Raw genomic sequence first — 24,142 nt, forward strand, 5'->3', positions numbered from 1 at the left:
CCTCATTAGCAACATTTCCATTTTTCCACCCTTAACTGATCTGTCTCCTTCCCCATTCCCTTGTTCCAGTCTTTTTGCTGAGCCCATTGCTGTTCCACCCCCATTCCTCATGCAGTGTCAGTACTTTCCATCTTCCATTTCACTCTCTGGCTTTCAATCTCAGCCCCAGATCAAATCACTCTTCTGTTTCTCCCCTTTTTCCTTCTGTCCCAGTTTACTCCTTTTGTTTTTTTCATCCCAGTTCAGCTTTTATCCCCACTGCAACGGAATGTGTCAGGCTACACCTATATAAGTAAACGACACTGTGCCAGGTGTCCCACAGCTGCCTATCCCTGCTCTCAAAATATTTTTGGGCACAGCGTGGCAGTCAGTGCAGGTCAAGGACTATCTCCAACAGACAGTTCAGATGTAGCAAGCCTGCTTTGAAAGGCAGCTGAGAAGGGAGATGTAGGCATATGGATGTGACCTGGGCCGTGTCTATCAACCTCAGAGCCAGACAGCAGACTCTGGACTATGAAGACGTGTAGTGACCTTCATCCATGGCTCAAATCCACTGAAAGCCTAAGAGAATTCCCTGCCAACAAGTTCTAGCATCCAAGCCCACGAAGCTCAAAGATGGTAAATCTAGCCTTTCTTCTGCATCTCTGAGGTGGAAGATACCAAGTATTTTGCTGGACTGACATATGCACAGTTGCTAAAGGAGACTGCTCAATAAGGAGAGAGTTAATGGAGAGTTTATCTGCAAAGTTTTCAAAAAACTTTACAGAAAATGCACAAATCTGTGAAAAAAAGATCATAAATTTAGGACCCCCCTTCCAAGCTTTGGCATCCAATTCAAAAGCGGAATTGTTTTAAAGATGTCACCAGATGTTTACTTATCATGCAGAAAATAATACATGACCTAAGCCTCATCATTTGAAAACGCTGAACTACTTTGGTTAAAATTTCAAATAAAACTCAATTTAAGGTAAGACATGAGGAAAATTTTATGAATCTGCTTTTGAGAACTGGTTGGCAACTTTAATTAATTGTAGGCAGAGCTATCATTGTCCAGGTTTGATCAGGAAAATTCACTTTACAAAAACTGAGATGCTGGTATTTTATTCTAGCGATGGCAACGAGGAGTCATGTGATTGGTTCTGCAGAAATGGTAGTGATGTATGTGGAGTAGGCAAGACAATAAAGCCTGCGAAATCAAACTGAAGATATTTTCTGAGAATTTATTCCAACATTTCAATTTATAGAAAACTGAGGTAACCCTTAACAGGAGGAAAATTCAACTCAATATTGCAGAAAGAATAAGAAAAATCACCAGTGAAATCATATGTGAAAGTACAACCATATACTGTTCATTCTTTAAATCTGTTAAAATTTGTACATGTTTCAGAAAGAAAGATTGGCTTAGTTTGTTGGCAACCCACAACTGTTTTGAAAGCACTACTGAAACTTGTGTACTGTAACAGAGTATGACATTACTAAGAAAGACTCAAGACCCTCCCTCCCTCTCTGATCTCATTTGAAGCATGAGAACTTCAAATTAGCATTGCTAATGCACAGGACCCCAATGTACATTGTGTCTCATTTTTGTATGCTCTGAATTAGCTTTCCATACCCTTTTCACTACAGATTTGTAGATGTCAAGGACTCCTAGCCTTGAGCATGCAGTATTAATTAGTACATATGAACAAAACATATTTATAAAAGACAACATTTTAAAACGAAATGTGCTTTCTCTTGGACCTTCTACAGTATGGAGATGATCTGCAGTTCGATCTCAAACTATTTCAGCTTCAGACAAAAACATTTGGAATGTCAAGAGACTACTCAAAGTTCTTAGAACAGCCTTATGAACATTACCGTTACAACTCAGTAAAACCCATTAATGTTTCCCACAACACCGAATCTAAACATGCATCAGCGTGAACCATGATTGATAATTCCAAGTTGCAATATGGCCATATATTTCCAGATACTACAGAAACAAGTGGTTGTGGTCATTCACAACACAATATTGCACAATGTAGAATAGAGTGCCTCTTTTTAATATGTATAAGGAAAATCCAAATGTATGATGAGACAAAAGCAAATATATTTATTTGAGTGAATTTGTAAGACATGTTAAAGTTACTATTTAATAAAATAAAAACCTGATTACCAGATAAGAAAATCTTTTTGGAAATGTTTTCTCTTTTCAAAACATTGTACAAATTCCCCGCTGACAATTCTTATAAAACATATACATGCTGCACAAATGAAACGTACAACAGGAGCAATGAAGAATTACCTCAGCTTTCATCACCACTTCACTTGATTGAAACTGTTCTCATGTTCCATTAAGTATAATAATATATTTGGGAAATGTAAATAACCTAATTACATTTTCTTGTTTCAAGCTGCCAGGCACCAGTCATATATCGCAGTCGTATAAAAAGAAGATCCCTGCCCATCTGCAGCCAGCTCCAAAAGGGAACTAACTTAGAACCTGTGATTAATGAAAAAGAAAATCAGGAGGACGTTGTTAGAAAAAATGAGCATTGGCAAGACACACATTTAAGCAGTCATAAACCTCTGCATTCTCACCACATTCAGCCCCACAACCTAGACCTTAATATTAATAAAAATTTATATTGCGAAAGTTATTGCTTTATAGTAATTGCATTATACCATAGGTGGGAGATTCTAGTTTGCAGGCAGCACAGTAATTCCATGTATGTCACAAGATGCGTAGTCTTCTCTGCTACAAGGCTTTGTTCAAGTAAATAGGAACCTGAACACCAATAATTAAGCAAATGATTTCTTAGTGAATTTGGAGAAGAGGACCACCATGTTGTCTTACAACAATAATATGAACGTGTCAATCTTCAGGCAAGGTAAGGAACCCACACTATGAGACCAAGCCCTCTTCCATCTCTGCTCACATTTGTGTTAGGTGCAATATACATGTAGAACTGCATTGAAAGAAAACATTTCTTTTCTAGTAAAGTTGGCTTAGGATGTTCTCTATTTGCATCCTTCATCACCACTGCAGTTTATTATACTTTCTGCTGTTCAGGGGTGGTGTTGAGGATGAGATTCAGATTAAAAAAAGAAAAAAAAAAACATGAAAGAGAAAAAAAGAAGGAACTGCAATTGATGGGAGGGAGGAAGTGAGCAGAAGCAAGCAGTACCTCTTAAGCTGGCTTTGCTATGAAGAAATACATATGGAGCTATACTTTCCAGTAACCCAGTAACAGAGACCTCCCTACAGGTCTGAAAGAACATCACATCTTAAGAGCGACTGCCCTAGAGGAAGCCTTAATAGGTAGACTGAGAATTTTGGAAGGCAAGACACAGTGAAACGGAGTTGAATCAATAAACAACGATGGTCAGACTTCCTGCACAGTGTTTTACAATTGTAATATTTTTATTAACACATTACAGCAAGAGGATGTGCCAAAATAGTGCTTTGTCCTAGCAGTGTAACTACCTACTTTTGTCTCCAGTGGGAGTGAAGAGTTTTTCTCCCTTGCTACCCCTTCACCTACTCTTCCTGTACCATGCCATGGCAGAAGGCTGGCAAGGACATGAAATTAAAAATTTGTATGGAAAGAAGGCTGTGTGTTATCAAAACTGGGTAAAATATGGGAAGACCCTCACATATTTTATTCTGGATTGATACTTAAGGAATCTTACAAGAGTATAAACAATTTGCCTACCTTCAATTTCAGTCCAGTTGACAGCAACTTCTGCTATAGGTATTCTCAAGCGCTGAGCTATATAAAGAAGTTCCACATCAAATGCCCTGAAGAAGAACAGGAAACAGCAAATAGTCACACTTATTTCCAGAAGAAAGATGGTGGCACTGTTAATTAAATCCCTAGCCGGATTTAAGAAGGTTGGTGTTCAGTTATGAAGTTGATACCAAAGCTCTACAGGTCAGATGCATATGAAAGGGAAATTAATTTCCCTGACTGAACGGCTCAGAACACAGCCAATATACAGACAACAATACTTCACTGCATCCTGTTTTTGAAGGTATAGGTCACGCTGTGTTCAGACCACTGCTCGCTTTTCATTCTGCCACAATCATGATTTAAACATTTTTAAAGACCAAGCAGTCAAACATGCAGTGTGAATCTACATCTCTAGTAGTTTCATCAAAGGGGACAGCTACCGGCTGTGGCTTTACGCTGATCTGATGGTTTCTCCTTGTACTTTCTAAGTCAAGAATAATGGCAGCAGCACAGAAGTGAGAAATTATTTATGTTACTGTGCATAACAGAACCTGAACAACAGTTGTACTTTACTTGGTGACCATTTACTGTACAACACAAAAACCCTCTTGAGAGATCTGTCTTTTTTGCTGGCACAATTGTTTGCAGATTGTGCAGCAGAACGAATTGGGGAAGTGATCCTACTCTCGAAGTCAGCTGCCCCTCCTGGCCCAGTTAGTCCAAAATATGCTTTAATCCTCTCAGTTCCCTGCACAGAGAACTGTTTCTATGTTTCATTCTTGCAAGTGCATGCTCAAGTGGGCCTTCTGGATCTGAGACATGGAGGCTTTTGGTATTAGAAAAGCGTTTTGGTAACCACAGCTTGTAATGCTCATGTAGAAAACAGCATATGAAACTATGAGTAGCTACTATTGACAAGGGTGAATGCAAATCACAATTATGAAGATCCTGGTGATTTTCGTTAGGTTTCTTAGATTTATTGATTGCTGTTTTTTTTTTTTTTCCCTCTTTGTAGTCTTCAAATGCCAGTAGAGGTGTTCTTGTTCCTTAAATGAGTTCTAGTAATTGGAATTTAAGCTAAACAGCCCCCCACCAATAAAAAGCTTTTTAAAAATACTAGTCTGTATTGGAAAAAACTGCCAATGGCCATCCACATCTGATTTCTACTAGATTCAATACATATTCAAACACAGAGGTTTTTTTCCCAGGGAACTAAACCTTGAAGGTTAAGGAATTGGAAATGTTTTAGCCAAGCTGTTGGTAAGGTTTCCAGTTTGAAGTCAACGGAACAGATGTTCCACACCAGCTTACACAGGTCTTGAAAATGCAGCTGCGAGGCAGTCAAGTACAATTCAATACTAATCCACATTTTCTCTCAATAACTTCTTAAGTTTAGAATCTCCTTAAATTCTCATTGCTAAGTCCAAGACAATTTTCTTTTGAAATGAAAAAAATCTTTTGCCACTGGAGCAAATGTATGCAATAATAATAATAAAAAAAACATTATTCATTCATGCTTCAAGGGCTGCTTGAGTTCAAGTCATTGGTAATCCCATTTAACACTACAGAAAAGGTAGAAAGGGACAGATAGGTGATCAGGAGCAGGCAAAAAGACATACTTTAGCAAGTTGCTAGCCAGGTTCAGATGCTATTTCCTTCTACTTCAAGCCACTCTCTCCTTTTAAGCAGTGCAGTGCATTTCTCCAAAACTATTAATGAATGCCACAACAGAAGACCACTTTGAAATGTGCATTTAGGTATGACACGTACACGTAGGTTCCCATTGAAGTACAGACCACAGCACGCTGGCTTGCTGGTGAAATCATTACCAAACATGCATCAACCTGAACTTGTGCTGTACGTGTATGTTACAGGAGAGCTATTGATATCACCCTGGACAGCATTAAAACATGCAAAGGCAGCATAAACAGAGGTTATCTACAGAGACTACAGTTATTGTGTATAGAGAATTTACAACCACTTTGTAAATCTGATTTTGATTAGGACACAGGCCTTTTACTTGTCACAAAAAAAGTTACAGGAATAAATGGGGTTTTTGTTACCTCAGTGAACTGAATCTGCTCCAAGTAGCCTTGCTATTTCACTGTTTTCTTTAAATGAGGGTTGAATATTATTTTATTAATTATGCCATGGTCTCTTCTGCTGAAGTTGTATTATTTAATTTTTTGCTGACATTTTACATTTGTAAGCCAAAACCCCCATGTATTCACCTTTGAATGTTTATGAGTCATGTGTATTAAGACTAAATCTAATTTTGTAATACTTACTACTTAACTGACCAAAAATCTTAAGAGACACAGGGTAATTGTCTGATGAATTATACTATATGAACTGCTCTAAAAATATTACTACATAAAGTATTAGCCTAGTGAACTAATATTTGTTTGCAACAATTCCTATGGACAACTGATTACTGGAATGTCAGCATATACATCACAGTACAACAACATTAAACAGTTTGGTGAACTACAGCACTCAAAGTAAAAGATTAAAAGCACAGGAATTAATCAGGTTGAAGACTAATATTGTTACATGTGGTTGCCATTTGTGTAACAGTGAACATATCCTGAAATTAAAACACCCCTATTCAAAGCTGAAAGGAGAATTACTTCCGTAGTATACCGCTGGGATACCTTTTTCCTTCCCCTGTTCCCCACCACTTTTCAGTACACCTTATACGCATACTAGAATAGTTAAGCGGGGAATATAGATCGCACTGTATTCAATACGCTGCTAGCATTACACCCATACTGCAGATCAGCAGATCCAGATGGTACAGAAGAACCGTACAGAAGTTTCCATAGTCAGGATTTAAGTGTGGGTATGTTAGCTGGAGCCTACCCTAGAGGAGATCAAAGCAACACCAATGGATGAGTTGGTGAGTGCAATACATGTGTTTTGACATGAAACCATTTGTGACTAGTCAACATGTGACAGAACCGCTCTTAGAAATAGCAAGGAATTATTCACACCACGTACTTCACCGGATCCTGCTGCAGGGAGTGAAAGTAGGTGCCTCTGGGGAGGGGGGACGCAGCTCAGAATACCTAAGTTTGGCTCCAGCCTGAATGAATTCAGGCTCCAATCTAAGTATCCAAAGTTAGACACCCAAAAATATACGGTGTGAATAACTTCGCCATCTATTTCTAATAGTGGCTCCATTATGTGTTAATTAACAGAAACATGAAGTATAAAATATAGAAAGAGAAAAACTTCTCCACGTGATTGTGTTTACGCTAACAAGTACTTTTGGTTAAGTTACAATTTAAGATGATGCTGGCTAAAGTTCAGCTGAACACCAAGTTGGTAGGTGCTTAATTGAATTCAACCCTTTTAAACTGAACCCTTAGAATGCTTCATCTTATAAAATATCTACCCTGCAAAATTATTCTGTATTTTTAAATCACACTAGGACTCTTTTTTGCTGGTCCAATATTAAGTATTTCAAATATCAAAATTAGGCCTTCAGTTATACTGTTTTACCTGGAACTTTTGGACTTTTCTACACCCAAGATATGTTGTTCCAGCAGACTCTTAATGGGCAGAAAAAACTTTCAACAGTTAAAGAGGTTTAAGAATGAAATAGGATGTCAAGAGGCTTAGACTGCTCCATACTGCTCTAGCTGTACTGGGGATTTTGAAAGTCCACACATGTCTGCCAGGAGCAGGACTTTTTTTACAAGACACAGTTATAACAGCATAGTTATAACAGCAAAATATTTTTGCTTTGATTAGATGTTCATAAACAATTCTACTTGTCATGCACAAAACCAGGAAAAAACAATTCATTCCACTGCTCAGTTTGGTCTACAATGCCAAAGAAGTGGAAAAAAAATTCCTGTAGTAATATGAATGCTTATTTTTCTGAAATTTTTATATAGAGACTCACATTTAGAGATTAGTGACAAACTGGAGAAACAAACATTAATTTTTTATATTGAGCTTTTGAGTTTTAAATGTGAAAAAACATGGCTTGTTCAGTGCACAAGGCAATTTTTACAGACAAAAGTAACAGCAACAATTTGGTCTAATCAGTGATCTGCTGAGTTGTGTAATATCATTATAAACTGCCACTTTACAAAAGTATGTCAATCAAACCAGGACTAGAACTGTGTTTTGAATTTCCTCTCATTTTATCAATATTCCAGGTAGGACAGTAACTGCTGCTACATCTAGTTCTCCTACGTAAGGAAAGACATTTTCTGGCTGGAAGAAAATTTGTGATTTTTCTGTAGTCAGAAGAAATCAATGATCAAATTTAGGATAGGAAAATTCTGCCAGTGAGACCATTTCATTTTCCAGTTTTCCTCCGGTGCTTTAAAATTTAACACAAACAGTTACATTTCTCAGGTCAAGACTGTAGATGCAGAACTAGAGCTTTTTTTGGAGCCTGAAAGTGAGTAATTCCAACTGTCTCTATTATGTTTTTAAAATATCCCTTTTAATTTTCTTTTAAGTTTTAATTTAAAAAATGTGCTCCATCTATTTCTGAAAAATAGATCAGTGGTGTAATCAGATTCAGAACCTAAAATGCAAAGCATATGCTCTCTGTTCAAAAGGTTGCTCTCATTTCAAACTAATGTCAAAACTTTGCTATTTAGAAAGTAAATTTCAAGAACGTTTGGTTTGTATTCATATATACACAGCCAGCTCTCCAAAGGACAGTTAAACAAATAAGTCAACGAGAACACTCACAAAAAAAAGCTAGTTTAGGATGTAAGCATTATTTCTTAGTATCAAATATATAAACACTTTCCAGTATCTATTAATTTTCAAATGTTTTCTAAACTTTAGGGTTAGATTAACAAAATATTCTAGGAAATACCTTGAGCTCTCTTTAAAAAGTGTTACATGATCCTTATCACCATAAAAGAGTATTTTTTTCTTGCATATTTCAGTTTGCTTTTAAGACTTCCTAAACATAAGCACCTATAAATCAAATTCAGCATAGCAAGAAGAAAACTGTGGTCTGTTTTCTAGTATTTTTAACATTAAAGAGGTGATATTCAATTCAATGTCCACTGGAATAGAAAGAGCATGAAGAAAGCAGAAAGCCTCTATAGCCCAGAAACTAAGCTGCCTTTGATACAAAATTGCTACAGTAGTTTTTCTTCTAACTCACTACTTTCAGGATTTACTGAATAGTTTATCCTTTTGATACAGCTGAGGCACCAGCAACCTGACACATGTTTTTTCCTACATATTACTACGCTACGAGTTGAATTCACCCTGCTGAACTTCAGTCGTCTGCAGTACAGACAACTCCTCCTGTACAAACTCTCCAGAGTCCCTTTATAGTCAAGGGCAGGAAACAGGCATTTGTCGGCTGCACTTCACCTGGCATATTTTAGAGGCCTATATTCAGATGAAATGAATTATACTCTAAAACTGTCCCTTCTATTGGTCTAAAAAGGGAGGCTAGATGACAAGGAGATGCACTCTATATGTGATGAAGCAAATCCTCTGTTGTGTGTGTATATTTATACTCTAAATGAGCAGTAAACCTAACAGCTCAGGGCAGGAATTATTAGATAGCCAATTTTATAGTTATTTTATATTAACATTGCGAGTAAATATGTTAAGTATTAATGTTCAGTCTAAATACTTATTATGTCCTCACCTAAGAATTCCTTTAACACTGTAGTACCTCAAAAAACCCAAGCCTGACAAAACTTGAGCAGACAGGATGCATCTATCCTGCTTCTGCAGAAACTGAATCGTGTTCGTTCTCTTCAACAGCTCACCACATGCTCTGGTTCAGCAGCGGGGAGCCCTCGACAGACGCAGTGACTAGGGTGCTGGCTCTCAGACAGCTTTTATCCTATTAAATGCTGCTTGTTTGTTGAATATTCCCCAGCACTCTCCTCCATTATTACCAGAATAGCTGAGCACTGACCACACTGAACTGAATCCTTCTTTCAATACCCAACAGAGCTGCACATCACTAATGGGACTGTAAGATTCAAAAAGAATCAAATAATTTCTTCAGATGTCAAATAGCCCCAATGCCCTGACATAGAGGTGGTAATAAACCCACATTTCAGAGCCTTTTGTCCAATATCAAGATAGTGGTTTCTCTGCAACCCCTTGCTGATGGTCTCAGTATGAACAGGTTGTTCTGTGACCCAGTTAGGGACTCACCATTGTTCCAAGTCAGCAGAAATATAATACTGACTACTATTTCTTCCTCTTAAATCTTCATTCTCATGACATGTACAAAACCTCCATGGCACAATGTCTAACCAGTTTTTATTTTCCTTTTTACGCACATGTTATATGTGTGTAAAAGATATCAGGGGCCAGTTTTGTTTAAAATAAGAAGTTTCCATTATTGGGCTATTTCAGATTCTTACATTACCACATACAAAGGAATCCAATGTATGGTTCTATGGGATGAATGTTTGATGTCCCTGTATCATTTCCTACTGCAATTATCCCAACCGTCTGTACACCACAGACATTTCACTTACGACTACCGTTTCCTTTAATGTACCCACTTTCCCCACATGCTTATACCTCCCCATCTCCCAGTTTTCTTTCCAGATCATTCCAGGAGCATTAACTGGGAAAGGGACAGTACTCTCTTTTGTGCACTGAAATGTTAGCTTGCAGTGACACTTGCTGAATGGCTATCTATGAAGCTGATGATAAGCAACTTTTGAGTCCATACTGTAGTTTTTTTCTTCAGACGTGGCAATAATCTGAGTTTCTCTCCTCTACTAGGGTTTCAGTTGCCACAAAACTTGCCAAAGCTTTCCACTTGAGATCTCTACTCTTCTGTCAGATTTTGCTGAAATTAGCCAGTAAGTATGAAAATAAAGGCCAGGAAGTACAGGGACTGCCTGAAGGACAGATGAGGATAAAAGCAGGCAATATATTGCCTGTTTTGGCAGAAAATTAAACCAAATAAAAAAACCTCTATTGTTGTTTTAGGCAAATTTGTGACTTGGAAGTATCTGAAGAGCTGTTTATTGGAAGAATTTGAGTTATTAAAACAAACATTCTTCATCACTAACCAATAAATTTCACGCAAATAGGAAAACACGTAGGAGATTAGTTTATGGATTACTGTAAATAGAAGAGCAAGAATAGAAGGCTAATTTTATAGCGGCACATATAAGCACAATGAATTAACACACCAAGACCTGAAGATCTGGTGTGTTCCACACCAGCAATATAATTACTATAAAGTAAATTAGCAATATCCCTTTTTCACTGCCTCTATTCCTGGATAATGGGGTACAGATGACAATGTACAGCACAATTATGTGTACTCTTTTGTTCCTTTGTTGCTAGAGAATCTGAGTAGCAGGAGGAAGCTTGTTAAGATTTTTTTTTAATAAAAAACTGAACATTTTATGTAATATGTCCGCCCAATAGGTACAATTATGTTCAAAATCTTCTATTTACAACAGAATAAGATTGAAGATTGCATTTTTACAGATTAAACTGATCATCCTCATTCATTTCTTTCAGTATTTCTTCTTGAAGCCCTTCATTTAAAGAGTGAAGTTAAATATGATAATTTTGAGATGTGCACTTCTGGGCTACGCATACATGTTTAACCATGTATTTAGAAAATTCCTGTATACGAAATTTACAGAACTTTATAGATCAAGTTTGGTGTTGGAGGTAGCAGCAAAAATCACGTTTCTGGTTCAGCTGTAGTTTTCTTTAGGGCAATAAGCAAACCACTCAGCTAGGAAAGTGATTTTGCGAATGCTGACTGCTCGCAATTCCACGTTCAACTGAACAGAAGCTCCACATTCTGCATCAGATTTGTGCACCCAAACATTACCTTCGCAATCCCATTCTGGAGGAGCAACAGAGTTCAACTATCACTGCCAAGGCTCAACCTAAAACTAGATGTATTGGAATTACCTAGGACTGCGGGACTACACACATTCTCGTATGAGAACATTGTTCAGTAATTCTACTCCCTGTCAGCAAGCAGTGGTCCGTGAGAGACTTCCTTGGATGAAGACAACAGTTTGAAAAGATTTGATTACACTTAATTAAGCCTGGGGACTGTCACCATCCTTTTCAGCAATAGTTGTGGTGTAGGAAATTTACAGAAATTATGGTATTTGTGCGGAAAAAGTGTTTCAGTCCCATAGCAGTAGTCATGACTGTATCACTCTCATAAGGGAACTGTTCTAGCTAAATTATAATGAAAGAGAGCTCTAAAGTAATTCAAAGACTATGCATCATTTTCTACTGTCTTACATCAATGAAATCTATCAGTAGTTTTCTCATGAAATATTCTAGCAAGAAAATAAGCTGAGAGTAGGCATTTGCTTTCACTTTGAGGCTTCAGCAATTACAAACATCAACTATGGATTTTAGGTAAAATGTTTTGGTTAAGCAGCACTGAATTTTGAGGTGGTAATGCATAAAAATAAACTGATAGAATTTTTGAATACAATTAATAACTCTTAACTTTCCATATCATAATAAGAGCTGCTCTCCATTTCTTACTCTGCTTGCATTGCTCCTATCTACAGAAGGAGAGAGGACTCAGAAGCAGGGAGTGGATTACGACACAATCAAAAATTGTTTGTTTGGGATTTCTTTTAGAGGTAAAGAGAGAAGAGTTGAGTTCTTGGGATTTTCTTTTTGTTTGCTTCCCTAATCAATTACCAGTTGCTCTGACAAGGCAAAACCAAAATGTCCTACTTCTCCGTATTACACAACTCCTTCTATATCACACGCCAAAGTAAAATGGACTTGCAAGGAGTCAAGGAGACAATGGTTGCTGCTCAAGATCTCAGCAATGTAGTCTTAAAATCCTTCTTGCAGTTTATGTTCGATGCTCTTTTAAAATTAAAATTTAGTAAGCCCATCTGTTCCCCTTCTCCCTATCATCACCAGTAGAAAGAATAAAATTAAATACTCAACTATTTCCTAAAGTATATCTTAATAATAAAATAGAAATCCTACCAAATACCAGGATATTTTAGCATAACAAGAAATCTAAATTGCCAAGCAAGTAGTACTATAATTGGTTAAACTGAGCAGCTAGGATTTATACACAAACGTCACATGCTTCATAGTAGCTGCAATACTGAAATTACTTTTTCAAAACCATGTTTAATTAAGAAAAAAAAAAAAGAACAAAAAAAGAAAGAATTTACCAGCGTTCTATATGAAGAGTTGAGAAGGTCCGCGAGGCAGCTTCTCTGGTTAAAAGTTTAAAACCGCACTGGGTGTCCCTGATCTCTTTGACACAGAGAAACCATACAAGGAAGTGGAACCCATACATAAGAAGAGTTCGAAAGTAAGAGCGCTGTGGACAAAAGACAAGAAGTTAGATGGTTTCATTTAAGTGATGAGTGAAGTGTTTGAACAGAGCTGGCTTACAGGGCAATAATCCTGTTTCATGATAGCTTTCAAAGTTTGTAAACTGTTTTTGTTTTGCACCGGATAAACCCGGAACTTTTCAGTTGTTACAGTGAAACAAAATTACAGCTGAAAAGGAAAGACTTGCCAGTCAAGCGTGTGGTTAGGATGCTGGCCTAGGATATGAGAAGTACAAGTTCTTTTTTCTGCTTTCCCTAACTCAGAGCAGCTTTTCATTCTGGATAATGCCTTAGTAAGTGGAGCAGGAACCTGCACCTGGATTTCAATTAACGAGTGGGACAGCCATAGTATCTTCTGCACGGTTCTCTGGGAATTCCCCCAGGAAGAGTGAAGGAGGAGGGGGATGGCATGCTACCTGCTCTATTCCACTGGACACTTACAAGCTACTTTGCCCCTCTGCCTAGTCCCCTTGTTATCCTAAAAACTGGCTGAACAGGTCCAACAAATTCAAAAGTTACTGGGACAAACAATGAAGAATAAGCCAGCAGGACTGCATAAAGACTGCTATTCTTAAGAATACACACTAAAAACTAAACAGGTTCCAGCTGCTTCTCTGACACAAAAATTTTAAAAAAAGTTATATATTATAAAAAAGCCCAAATGGGAGCATCTCTTGTTGTTCGCCACCCACGTCTTTCATTCAAGACTGCATGATCTCCAGAGCTTGCACACACCATGTTAAGGCACTTAAGGGAATGCAATTAGAGAATGCACTTTTTTGCAGTATATGATGGACCAAGTAAAAACAGGACTAAAGTAACAGCTGCTGTGCAAGATAATATTCCATTTTATATTTCCAGCAATGTTACACAGTCATCTCTTTTGTTCTTTTGCTTTCACAAATATATTTTATGTTCCTGGTAAATGTTCTCCCAGCCTACTCTTTGGTTACATTTTTGTTCTTGACCTAATAATCATACAGGTAAGTTTGTCCATGGATTCCAGAGGCTGGACTCTGGGTTTGCAGAGGTCCCTCTTAGTCTTTTATTCAAGACAGCTCCTGAACAACTAGAACTCTAATCCACAAACAGCTTCTGAACTCACTGCTGGTCTTAAGCTCAATTCAGGTGATTACATCTAAGACTGCAAGCCAAATACCATGCAAAATCTTTAGGAGCCAACAATTTAACTGGTAAGCATCTCTGCGTGATAAGAGATGCCTTTAAAGCTAATAATTTCAAACCTCACTTGAAAAATGAGAAGATGCTCAGCTTATTATGTAATAGCCTTTGGCTTAAGGAAATTCAAATTCATAGCTTGTGCCTCTCAGAAAAGTGCTCTAGCCCTAGGTTAATGGTGGATCTGGTGTGGATTCTTTGGCTCTTTTGGTGAAGGTGAACCACTGTGTGACCAAGAACACAAGGCTACTAGTCCCAAAAGGGAAGCTCTAAGAGTCTGCATGACTGTCAGCCAGTGAAACTGTGCACTTACTTCACAAGGAGGAGTTCCTGGTTTATGTTCATCACTCCCAGGACTATTTATGCATGTCATACTAGGGATTCATTAAATTACATTAACAATTCTGGAGGCAGAACAGAATTGATGTCTTGAGACTGAAATTAAGAGTGAAATTCTGGTCTTAATAATAAATCCCATGCGGCTGCTTCTCACAGCTTCATTCTACTGTTTTAGATGCCACTAAGCCCAGAGAGAAATCCCAACTTCTCAAAGATTGTTCTGCAATTTTTTTTATACCTAGTGCACTACAGAGCAGTCTCTTCCCAATATGGTAAAGGCAGTCTTTCCTCTCCAGTCTAGGGACAGCTGGGTGATGAAATAGGCTACATATTTCAAACAGAGCAGTACTACCTAACCAGTTGGTGATTCCTTTATCAAAAAAATCAGAAATATGGGGAGAAACAGGAAGCAAAGAATGGACACATCCTAAAAATTGTACTTCTGCATTAAAAGATAAAGTCCTGTTCCCATTCCTCTCCTTCATGTAGCAAGACCTTCAAAGATGAAAAGAAATATGAATGCACTGAAGAAAGTTTATCTATATTCAGTACCTGACCACAAAATGAAGCATTTTTTCTGCACTCAAATTTATCAGCTACGTGGTCTCCATGAAGGAGCAACATTTCCAGGATACACTGGCTGCACAGATAACAAATAACTGCAAATGGTATATTTTGCACTACAAGTGTGCAAGTACCGTGTCAAAGATTCATCCTAATTTCGGATAATGATGAAGGTTTTGAATTTTTTTTTTTTTTTTATGAGGATGCTAACATACACACAGCAGTATTTACAAGAAGTCTTTCCAGTGAACCACTCCAATAGTACCTGATAAACCAGCAGAAAAAATTAAAGATCTGCCAGGGGATGAACATTACCAGTGTAACTTCTTTTGAACTTCTGTAACTATTTAAGTAGTTGCGTATATATTTTAGAATCATTTCAAGTGTTAAACATCAGTATAAACAAAGCTTACTCTTGAGAACATTCAACATGATGAGCACATCCAATGATGCTGAAAAAATTAGTCCAGCAATGTGCCTGTTGCAATACAAGTTCCATGCCTGTGCTTTGTCAACTGTCTGCCAAGACATCAGAAAACCAGATGCAAGATAAGACTGTGCGCCTATGCATCACTGTTTATTCCACAAGAGCCACACACAGAACAGTACTGTCTGTGTGTTCAAAACTCAAAAATTTTACTATGAGTAATACAGAAAAATTACAGTACTTTCCCCTGAATTGAGATACTCTTCAACCAGTTTGCTGCTAATTATCCCTAACTCATTTTAAACGGGTTTCAAGATCTGCAGATCAAGTTCTTGCACTGGAAGGGAATCAATAAAAACAAACTCATCAGTTGCCTTCCACTCCAGCCGCAGTACTGGTTACCAGCTACCAATTCTGACAGGGATTAGAAGCTATGCCTGTAAGATGTTCTCAACTAGGAAAATTAAATCCATAAATTGGAACACTAACTGACACCAGTTCAAAGTGCCTGAAATCTAGAACACATCCTTTGCATATGATGGAGCACATGCTACACTTATGACAAGCTTTTCCTACTGTTTTGCTTGCGTTCTTTTACAAATATTGATTATTTAATTGTAAAATCTGTAGAGCGGAATCAAATAATTGAAGTATTTGAGTATTGGTATACAGCGGGAAATGGAAACAAACCTTTGCTATTGAGTCCTTCTCCAGATGAGCTCTAGAACCACAGGAAATAGCCATCTGGTTCTGCACAGGAATAGAAATTACAGAGTTATTACTCAAACTAACATTTTCTGAATCAGTGGAATCTTGTGCTGAGAACTGTATCATAAAAAACTTCAATGAAGTATACTTTTCTGCTTTCTGTAGCTGCACTTTTTCTACTGCTAGATTCTGAGGCTAAAATCAGTCTTTTCTACAATTAACAGATCATCTAAAGTTTATCACATTTTGCATAGGGTGCATACAAATTGCTGCAATTTATTAAGGTCTGTTTTAGCTTACACTGTTCCTCTGAGGTATGCATACGGTAAATGTGTTAAACAGCACAGATAAGCATTCAGTATTCCTAGGCACTTAATGTTATAACGTATGTTTTCCCTAAATATTGCACTGTTGAAGGGATAACAGAATAAAGTACTTGGTGCACTGATGTACCTTCAAACAAATAAAACGCCATGGTATCAGCCAAAAATACCATCTCAAATCAAAAGATGTGATCAAAACAAAAGGTTTAAAATTATTCTCGCGCTACTACTTCTCACATGAAATCTCTCAAATCTACTACATTTGAGAGTGCAGGACTGTCGCTGGAGAACCAGCAGCTGCCGCCGCCTTGGTAGCGGAGAGCATCAGGGCAACACCGCCGCCCGGCGGCTCCCGCACTTGCGGTCCTGCGCTCGCAGGCTGCGACCCTTCAGGCCGGCACATCCCTCGCAGCTCCCGCTGGAAGGCTGCACATCGCTTCCGGCACATCGGGAAACGAGCTACGAGTACCTCGCTGTTCTGCATTTCAGCACTAGGTTAATAAAAATAAACCTCGGTTCTTTCAAGTCAAGCACCCAAAAGAGAATGACTGTGCAGGGAGGAGCTCTTGTTCCACAGGTTTTTGAATTTTTATTTACAATAAAAGTTCTTCCAAGTACTGTCATTAAACTAACAACTCTGAGAAAAGAGAAGCTCTATAAAACAGGGTGAAATTAAGATGCATCCTTAAAGGTATAAAGGATGACATCAGATAAAAAGAAAATACAAAACAGTTAACAAAGAAAAAATTGTTTTTTAACTGAGTAGGCAACTCATGGTATTTATACAAAGTAGACCGACTTCAAAGGAAGAATGATAAATAGAACATTATGTACTGCACTGAAATAGGCACAGTGAATGCAAAAGATGTAAGAACTCTGTGAAAGCTACCTTCTGACAGCCCATTCTTGCAGCTTCTAAGCTTACACCTACGTCTTCAGACTTACACCTAGATCTTCAACCAAATCTCAGAAAAACCTCAAGTTGAAGAGAATTACAAAAATCAATCTGTATGCATGTGTATTAAACTAAAACCATGAGAATTTATACTCACAGGCCATGGCTGAAGACTTTTTAGACCTTCTTCTACTTTTTCAATATCTGCAAATTTTGTAGCTCCATCTGCATCAGCCATAAGAATTTTTTTCCCTCGAGAACTAAAGACACCCTGCAATCAAAATAGTCAATAAAAATCAACACCTTTGAAATCAGTATTTGTCTTTAGCTGCAAGACACTCCAAAAACCTAATGTAGTAACTAGAACAGCGGTATCTCAAAGATTCAACACAACAGATGAGTCTTAATATTCTGCTAACAAGAATTTATCAATTTATATTGTAATAACATCTAGAGACTCCACACACTGAGTAGTGCCCCACAGTGACAGAAAATGCATGAACACGAAAAGTTAACAACCCCTCTCCAGAGAAGCTTGCAAACTAAAAGCTTTACAAACCAAAATCCCAAGAGACAACAAGTTGCTACAGTCAGTTGTACAGCGGAGCACAAAGAAGCAGTGATTAGCAGCTGCAACTGCACTAGATAGCTTTTCTTTGTCATTTGAGCTATGGAAAGGAGGATGCAGCGCTATTTTTTCCTAACACTGTTTCAAGAGAATTCAAGAGATAATCTTAAATTAGTTTTGAGAAATAAGTCTTAAGTCACAGTATCACTGCAAAACATTTATGACGCACAGGTCTCACAGTTTGTTTTGCCATATTCTTGGTCAGACATCTTTGACAATTTTTGAAGGGGTCCAGACAGGAAAACAATTAGCAGTGGGTTTGCCAAAAGTACTGTCGTAACCGAGCATGTGTGACTTTGGAAAAACCTGTCAAGAAAGTAGTAGTATATACATCCACTCTACGCTCTGCAGTGCAAAAATATATCACATAGAGAATTGTTCTCCTTCTGTTGGAATAACTTCAAAATTATATCCCTTACAAAAGCCCCATACTTTCTAATTTAATGTTTTCTCCATTTCCTATAGTTACTCATGTTTCATTAAAAAAAAAAATTAAATTGACATATTGAAGATAGAACTTAAAATACAGATAAAGACAGTCACTGATAACCCATAAACGATACCAGCCTTTTTCATAAAAGTAAGGTGTCATTCATCTTGGGAAAAAACGTTCCTTCTAAATGCGTAACAGCTATTTTATTTTTAGAACATGATGATTTTATGATAATATCTATGTGAAAATTAATACGTGAAAGCATAAATTGTGCTGGTTCTACTAGCGAGCACAGGTGATAGCAGTAGGCTTCAGTAAACACAAACTTTGCTAGATGAGAGTGTTTGTTCATTAGCCATTTTTAAAACCACAACTATTACCTGGAAAGGAATGTTTGCAAATTTAGCTGTATTTTCGCTACAAAAGCTTTACTTTAATCTGTAGAGGTTTTTTTTCTTTTTGGTTGGTTGTTTTTTTTAAATGCAAGCCTATTTCTAAGTGGAACTAATAGGAACATGAAATTCAAGTGGAACTACCAGGAACATGAAATTCAAGTGGAACTTTTTTTTTTCTTTTGAATTCTCATATAAAAAAAAATTTTGTTATTGATCTTCCTGGCAAGAAAATGCTAGGTTTCCAAGATCTGAAATAAGCTTATTTTGAAAAGAGGTTTTGCCTTAATTTATAGAACCTGTACTCAGTTTTCTGATAATGATTTTGTTAATATATTGAATTCAAAGTGTCAATCAGCACAGCTCTATCTTCTGCACATTTGGGCACAGGTAGTTCAGACAGAGAAGGAGATGAAAGTATCAATTACCATCCTGACTGCTCCTCCTTTCCCTCGATTTTTTACCAAAGAAAGCACTCGCACTTTGTCGCTTCCATATTTCTTGCAGTAATTCATTGCAACCTGATAGACACACAAAAAACAGCATAAAACAAAAACAGGAATCAAGGTAGAAGTTTACATTTGCTCACCCTTTTTAAAAAAAATAATAGCACAGAGCTATAACCACTTCAGTCGGCACAAATACATTGCCAGTGTTTGCTGGAGTCTGTTTGGGAAAACAAAAACCAGTTCACAGTCAATGCAAGAAGACTGAAGAAGCTAGTCATGTTCAATAAGAACAGGCTACTCCCCCAAGCAGTTCTAAACCCCATTCACCCAAGTCCAAAACCCTCAATACTAATGTAATTTATATCATGCTGTTACAGACCTTTTATACCAACACCAATAGTTACTCAAAGAAAAATAATTTTCTACTACTGCTGCCTATTTCTCACTTGCCTTGCTGCTATCTGTGGCTTTAAACAAAAATTCACAGTGATCTAAAATCCCATTCACACTGCAGGGATGTGCACATTTTGTTCCACGTTGTGGGGAAGAGAAAGCATGAGTTTTCTCCTCTTTTTTTCTAAAGGTTCTCTCAAGTCCTTGTAAGTCCAGAGGCCCATGGCCACAGTGTGCTCAGTTAGAAATGATGCTAGAAGGAATGCAAAGCAGTCAAAAAATATATACAAGCAATCCTTAATGGACAAACTTAAGGGAAGTAAATGAAAAAGCAGCATTCATTTTAGTAGCTAACTCAAACATCTTCCAACCAGTGGTAAAAAAACCCTCAAGTTGGCCAGCCTTCCTTTCCAGTGACATACATCGAAGTCGAAGCAGAAGAATGCAGAACAATTTTGAAAATACTACTACTGGCATGGGGATTTTTAAGTGAACAATGCCATGAAGGGTATGGGAAAGAGCTATACAACATGTCAGCTGTTCTGTCAATCACAGTATAAATCAGCTATTTTAGAAGGCTTTTTAGCTTCATCAAGTTCATATTCACATCACTATGTACATGTAGAATATTTCATAAGAAATTTCCTGAAGTTGAGACTAGAATTTTTAGAATCTCAGCTGCAGGAAAATGGCTGTCACAGCCGCCAATCAAGAATACTAGTATTTGCAAAGAATTATATGTGTATGCATGCGTGTACATGACATTTACAGTGCATATAGGACAATGACAGAAAGTATTCAGAAACATTAATTTTAATTATCAACTACTTCAAGTACCAAAATATAAATGCAAAACATTGTTATATTTCACAAATGCAGTACAAAAATACGTACCTCTGATTATTTGGTAAGACATTTCTTTTTCTTACCTTTGTAGTTTGATCTTTACTACCATCATCAACCACTATTACTTCATAAGTGAATGAAGGATCTCGTTTCTTGAAAATAAAAACAGAAACAATGCATTTCATCCGATTTCTTAAGTAGGCAGTAGGTCTTTCAAACATCAGCATTCTTTTCTCCCTAGCAGTTTTTAACTCATTCATGGTTGCCAACAGACACCAATATGAATGTAGTAAATTTGTTGAAGCTGGCATAATTAAAGAATTTTGCCATATGTGATGCATGTTCCATTACATTGGCTTGTCAGTTTTCTTCAGCTACCATCAAGAACTGAAAAATCAATTTCATTGTAAAAGATGAAAGCTCAGAACAACATCACTGTTAAGAAAACCCAAACAAAACAAAACCCACAAACCTTCACAATGGGCTTCTTACCCAGAGAACAAATCCTAATGAAGAACAGATGCTTAAGAAACTTGTTGGAACAAACAAGGATTTAGTTTAGAAAACGAAATGTATGGTTAATCCTTAATCTCTGTCTTGGAGAGATATCATGCATGCAAAGATTTTTCATCATACAGTAGTATCTTGAATTTTTACTTAATTTAAAAATACCTTCCAGCATTCAATCTAAAAATAACTGATAAGAGACAGAAGCGTTACTTCTAAGTGGCTAAGTAATACTGTTTTAACGTACACCAAAATAACAAAGTGAATAGATCACTGACTTATTATATGTAATACACAGAAAAATCATGAATTTTGAATGCAAAATGAAAATACCTGTCTTTTTTCTAGATAATCCAAAGCTTCATCCATCATAAGAGGTACTAGAGAAAAGGTGGGGGAGGTCAGGTTAGTAATTACAACAAGCAAAGCACCAAAAAGCACCTGCACAAGCAAGCTGAAAACAACCACAAAGCAAAGCTGAGAAAATTGCCTCTTTCATACAACACTACCTTCAGTAAACAAGCTTAGGACCTGCAACTCTCAGTCCTGTCCTTTCTGAATGCAAAAAGAACACTGAAGAAAATCACACATGTAAGACAGGATAAAAACATTTCTTCTGAAGGTAAGAACCAACTTTCCATTTTGAAAGATGTAATTCTCTACACAATATTAAAGAGGGGGAAAAAAAAAATCATTCTCCATGACTGACCCTGCAAACCAGCACTGACTTTATCTCCTTAAGCAAGCTGACAGAGAAGTCAACAAGAGAAATTCCTAACACTAGTCAGTAACATGCCTTCTCTTACTAAGGCTGCTGGCCATGATGCTTCAGCCAACGAACAAGCACTACTTTTGCAGCTGATTTATCTGCAGGTTAGAAAGACATTCAACCTTATGGTTGTCTTTGCAGTATACGTTCATTTCTGAGCACATCTCAGGTGATTATTCTGTCTCCAAAAAGAAAGACAACTAAATGAAAATCACATGACGCATATTAAGACCTTACTTATTGAAGACAGGTGTACGAGAACCAGGACTGAGGAATGCACTGGACTTGAGAAAGGGCCAGGCCTACCCTGTGTCCAGATACACTTTATTTGTCAACACCTCTCTTAATGGAATCCCAAACAGCTCAGTATATTCACTCACCAAGAAAAGCAATGACAACGTCAACTCCAAGTACGGCTTTAAAGCTTGATTATTTCTATTGCATCTGAAAGCCTTCACTTCTTAGTATCCAGGTACTCATATATATGGCCAAGTCAAACAGAAACCCATGAGATTACCCTTTTTTCTGCTTGTCTAAGGCTGGTGCTGTTGTTTACAGAGTGGGAAGGTCTCAAATCAATTTTAAAAGTCTTTTTCTACTTCTTGCCTTGTAGCATTTACAGGGGCAATGAGCAGCCGTTCTGCTGGACTTCATTAAAAGAAAGAGGATTCTTACAAGTGCCCCATGCTATTTTTAGCAGCAGAAATCAAGTTATACAGTGTCTTAATTTTGAAATTCAAAGTACTTGGACTATTTTCTGGAAACTGTGTCCAAAATCAGATACATAATCTGGCCTGCCAGAATCTACTGCTAACATAAACTGACCTCTGCATTATTAGAGTAAAAACAGATAGATTTTCTTCTTTTTCTCAAAACAAGAAAAATCTTACACCGGTCTTCCTCATTGTATGAAGGCACAACAACAGAGAGTTCCCTTGTAGGGGGATCATGTATACTTGGTACAGATTCTTTTCTGCCTTCAGCATTTACGAAGAATTTTTCTTCTTCATGTCGGTGAAGGGTTGGCATTTTTCTGGCAGTTACATGAGCAATCAGACAAATCTGTGATAAAAAAGAAAAAGAAATGAGAAAAATTGTTGAGCATTCCATTAAAGGTTTACCTGGCTGTTGAACGTGCTACAAGGGGCGACCAACTATATTTCAGTGATGAGGTGGCTCAGCAGTGCAGTACTTCATCCACTGACCAAATCACACAAGACCAAAACCTTCTCATGCCGTTTGATTACTCCATTTCACCTACTCTGACCACTGTCAGCATCATTGGCTTATTGCTGTTTTCAACTGTAAAGCACGTAGATGCCTCCAAACTTGCGGTCCAAGCCCCGCTGCCCCTTTGCCCAGTTACCTCTACCACACAAGCTGATCCTGCACAGAGCCAGTGAAATCAATGGCACTACTGATGACCAGCCGGCCGTATGTGCTTGCAAAACTGAGGCTCAGATCATTTTTATGCATGGCTAAAATAAATCTGTAGAACTTGGGAACACCATATAGGCGGTACTGTTGATGGGCAGCAGAATTTCTCTTTCCAAGTGTCGAACTTCTCAAACTTGCACGGTATTTCAGTCACTCAGAAACATACAGGACTCCCAAGTGGCTACTGTGAAAGTGCATTCCCAGGATATTTCATAAGACGTACTATAAGGACGAAATGCTCCACTTTCATCTCGTTGGCAAGGCGTTTCACCCCACGCCTCGTGAAAACACATTCCCCTCATAAAACCACGCGCAAGCACGGCCCCGCCAGCTGCCGCAGACACGGAGCCAGGGGCGAGCCGCGCTGCCGGCCCGCCCGGGCCAGCCCTGCCGCCTCCGCGGGCGCGGCGGGGTCGCAGGGCCCGCTGCAGGCCGCCAAGCCCCCTCGGCAGGCCCGGGGCCCGGCGGCGCCCCTGCCCCACACAGCGGGGGCGGGGAGAGGGCGGCCCCAGGTACCGCCCCCGCGCCGGAGGCCCCCCCCGGGCCCGCGGTGACGGCGGCGCGGCTCTCACCAGGACGAGGAGGAGGGCGGCCAGGGCTGCCAGCACGGCGGCGGCTTGGGGCAGGGACAGCGGCAGCGCCATAGCCCCCGGCCGGCGGAGGGCAGCGGCGCGGGGCGGCGCCCTATCGCGCAGCGACAGCGACGCGGAAGCGAGCGCCTCAGCGCCCGCCGCCAAGAGGGGCCGCTCCGCCCGGCGACTGGAGCTGGAAGCCGCCGGCGCCCCCCGGCGGCAGGAGCCCGCCAGCGCCGCCGCCCCCA

At 38.5% G+C, this 24,142-nt stretch overlaps 1 protein-coding gene across 2 annotated transcripts; it reads right to left on the bottom strand.

Moving 5' to 3' along the window:
* Window positions 1-1,320: 1,320 nt before the first annotated feature.
* Window positions 1,321-24,034, bottom strand: ALG5 (ALG5 dolichyl-phosphate beta-glucosyltransferase). 2 transcript variants are annotated; one of them, XM_082304903.1, is made up of 10 exons: window positions 23,895-24,034; window positions 22,776-22,947; window positions 21,450-21,496; window positions 20,693-20,761; window positions 19,350-19,442; window positions 17,626-17,739; window positions 16,233-16,292; window positions 12,869-13,020; window positions 3,696-3,781; window positions 1,321-2,482 (listed from the first exon to the last, which is right to left on the bottom strand). In XM_082304903.1, exons 1-10 carry the CDS (start codon window positions 23,964-23,966, stop codon window positions 2,370-2,372), a joined length of 978 nt encoding a protein of 325 aa, XP_082161029.1. In that variant the 5' UTR covers window positions 23,967-24,034; the 3' UTR covers window positions 1,321-2,369. The 2 variants fall into 2 exon arrangements, with proteins under 2 accessions (XP_082161029.1, XP_082161030.1); XM_082304904.1 differs by lacking the exon at window positions 19,350-19,442.
* Window positions 24,035-24,142: the final 108 nt, after the last annotated feature.

The sequence above is a fragment of the Platalea leucorodia genome, assembly GCF_965183815.1.
Source record: "Platalea leucorodia genome assembly, chromosome: 2".
Lineage (NCBI taxonomy): Eukaryota > Metazoa > Chordata > Aves > Pelecaniformes > Threskiornithidae > Platalea > Platalea leucorodia.

Bases quoted from the DNA above. Each gene is read 5' to 3' on its own strand.
- ALG5 (XM_082304903.1), bottom strand. From the start codon at position 23,966: ATGGCGCTGCCGCTGTCCCTGCCCCAAGCCGCCGCCGTGCTGGCAGCC. The intron at 20,762-21,449 runs GTATTTTCATTT...TTTATTTTCAAG, and splicing joins ATTATCTAGAAAAAAGACAG to AAACGAGATCCTTCATTCAC. The intron at 2,483-3,695 runs GTAGGCAAATTG...CATTAATCACAG, and splicing joins CAACTGGACTGAAATTGAAG to GTTCTAAGTTAGTTCCCTTT.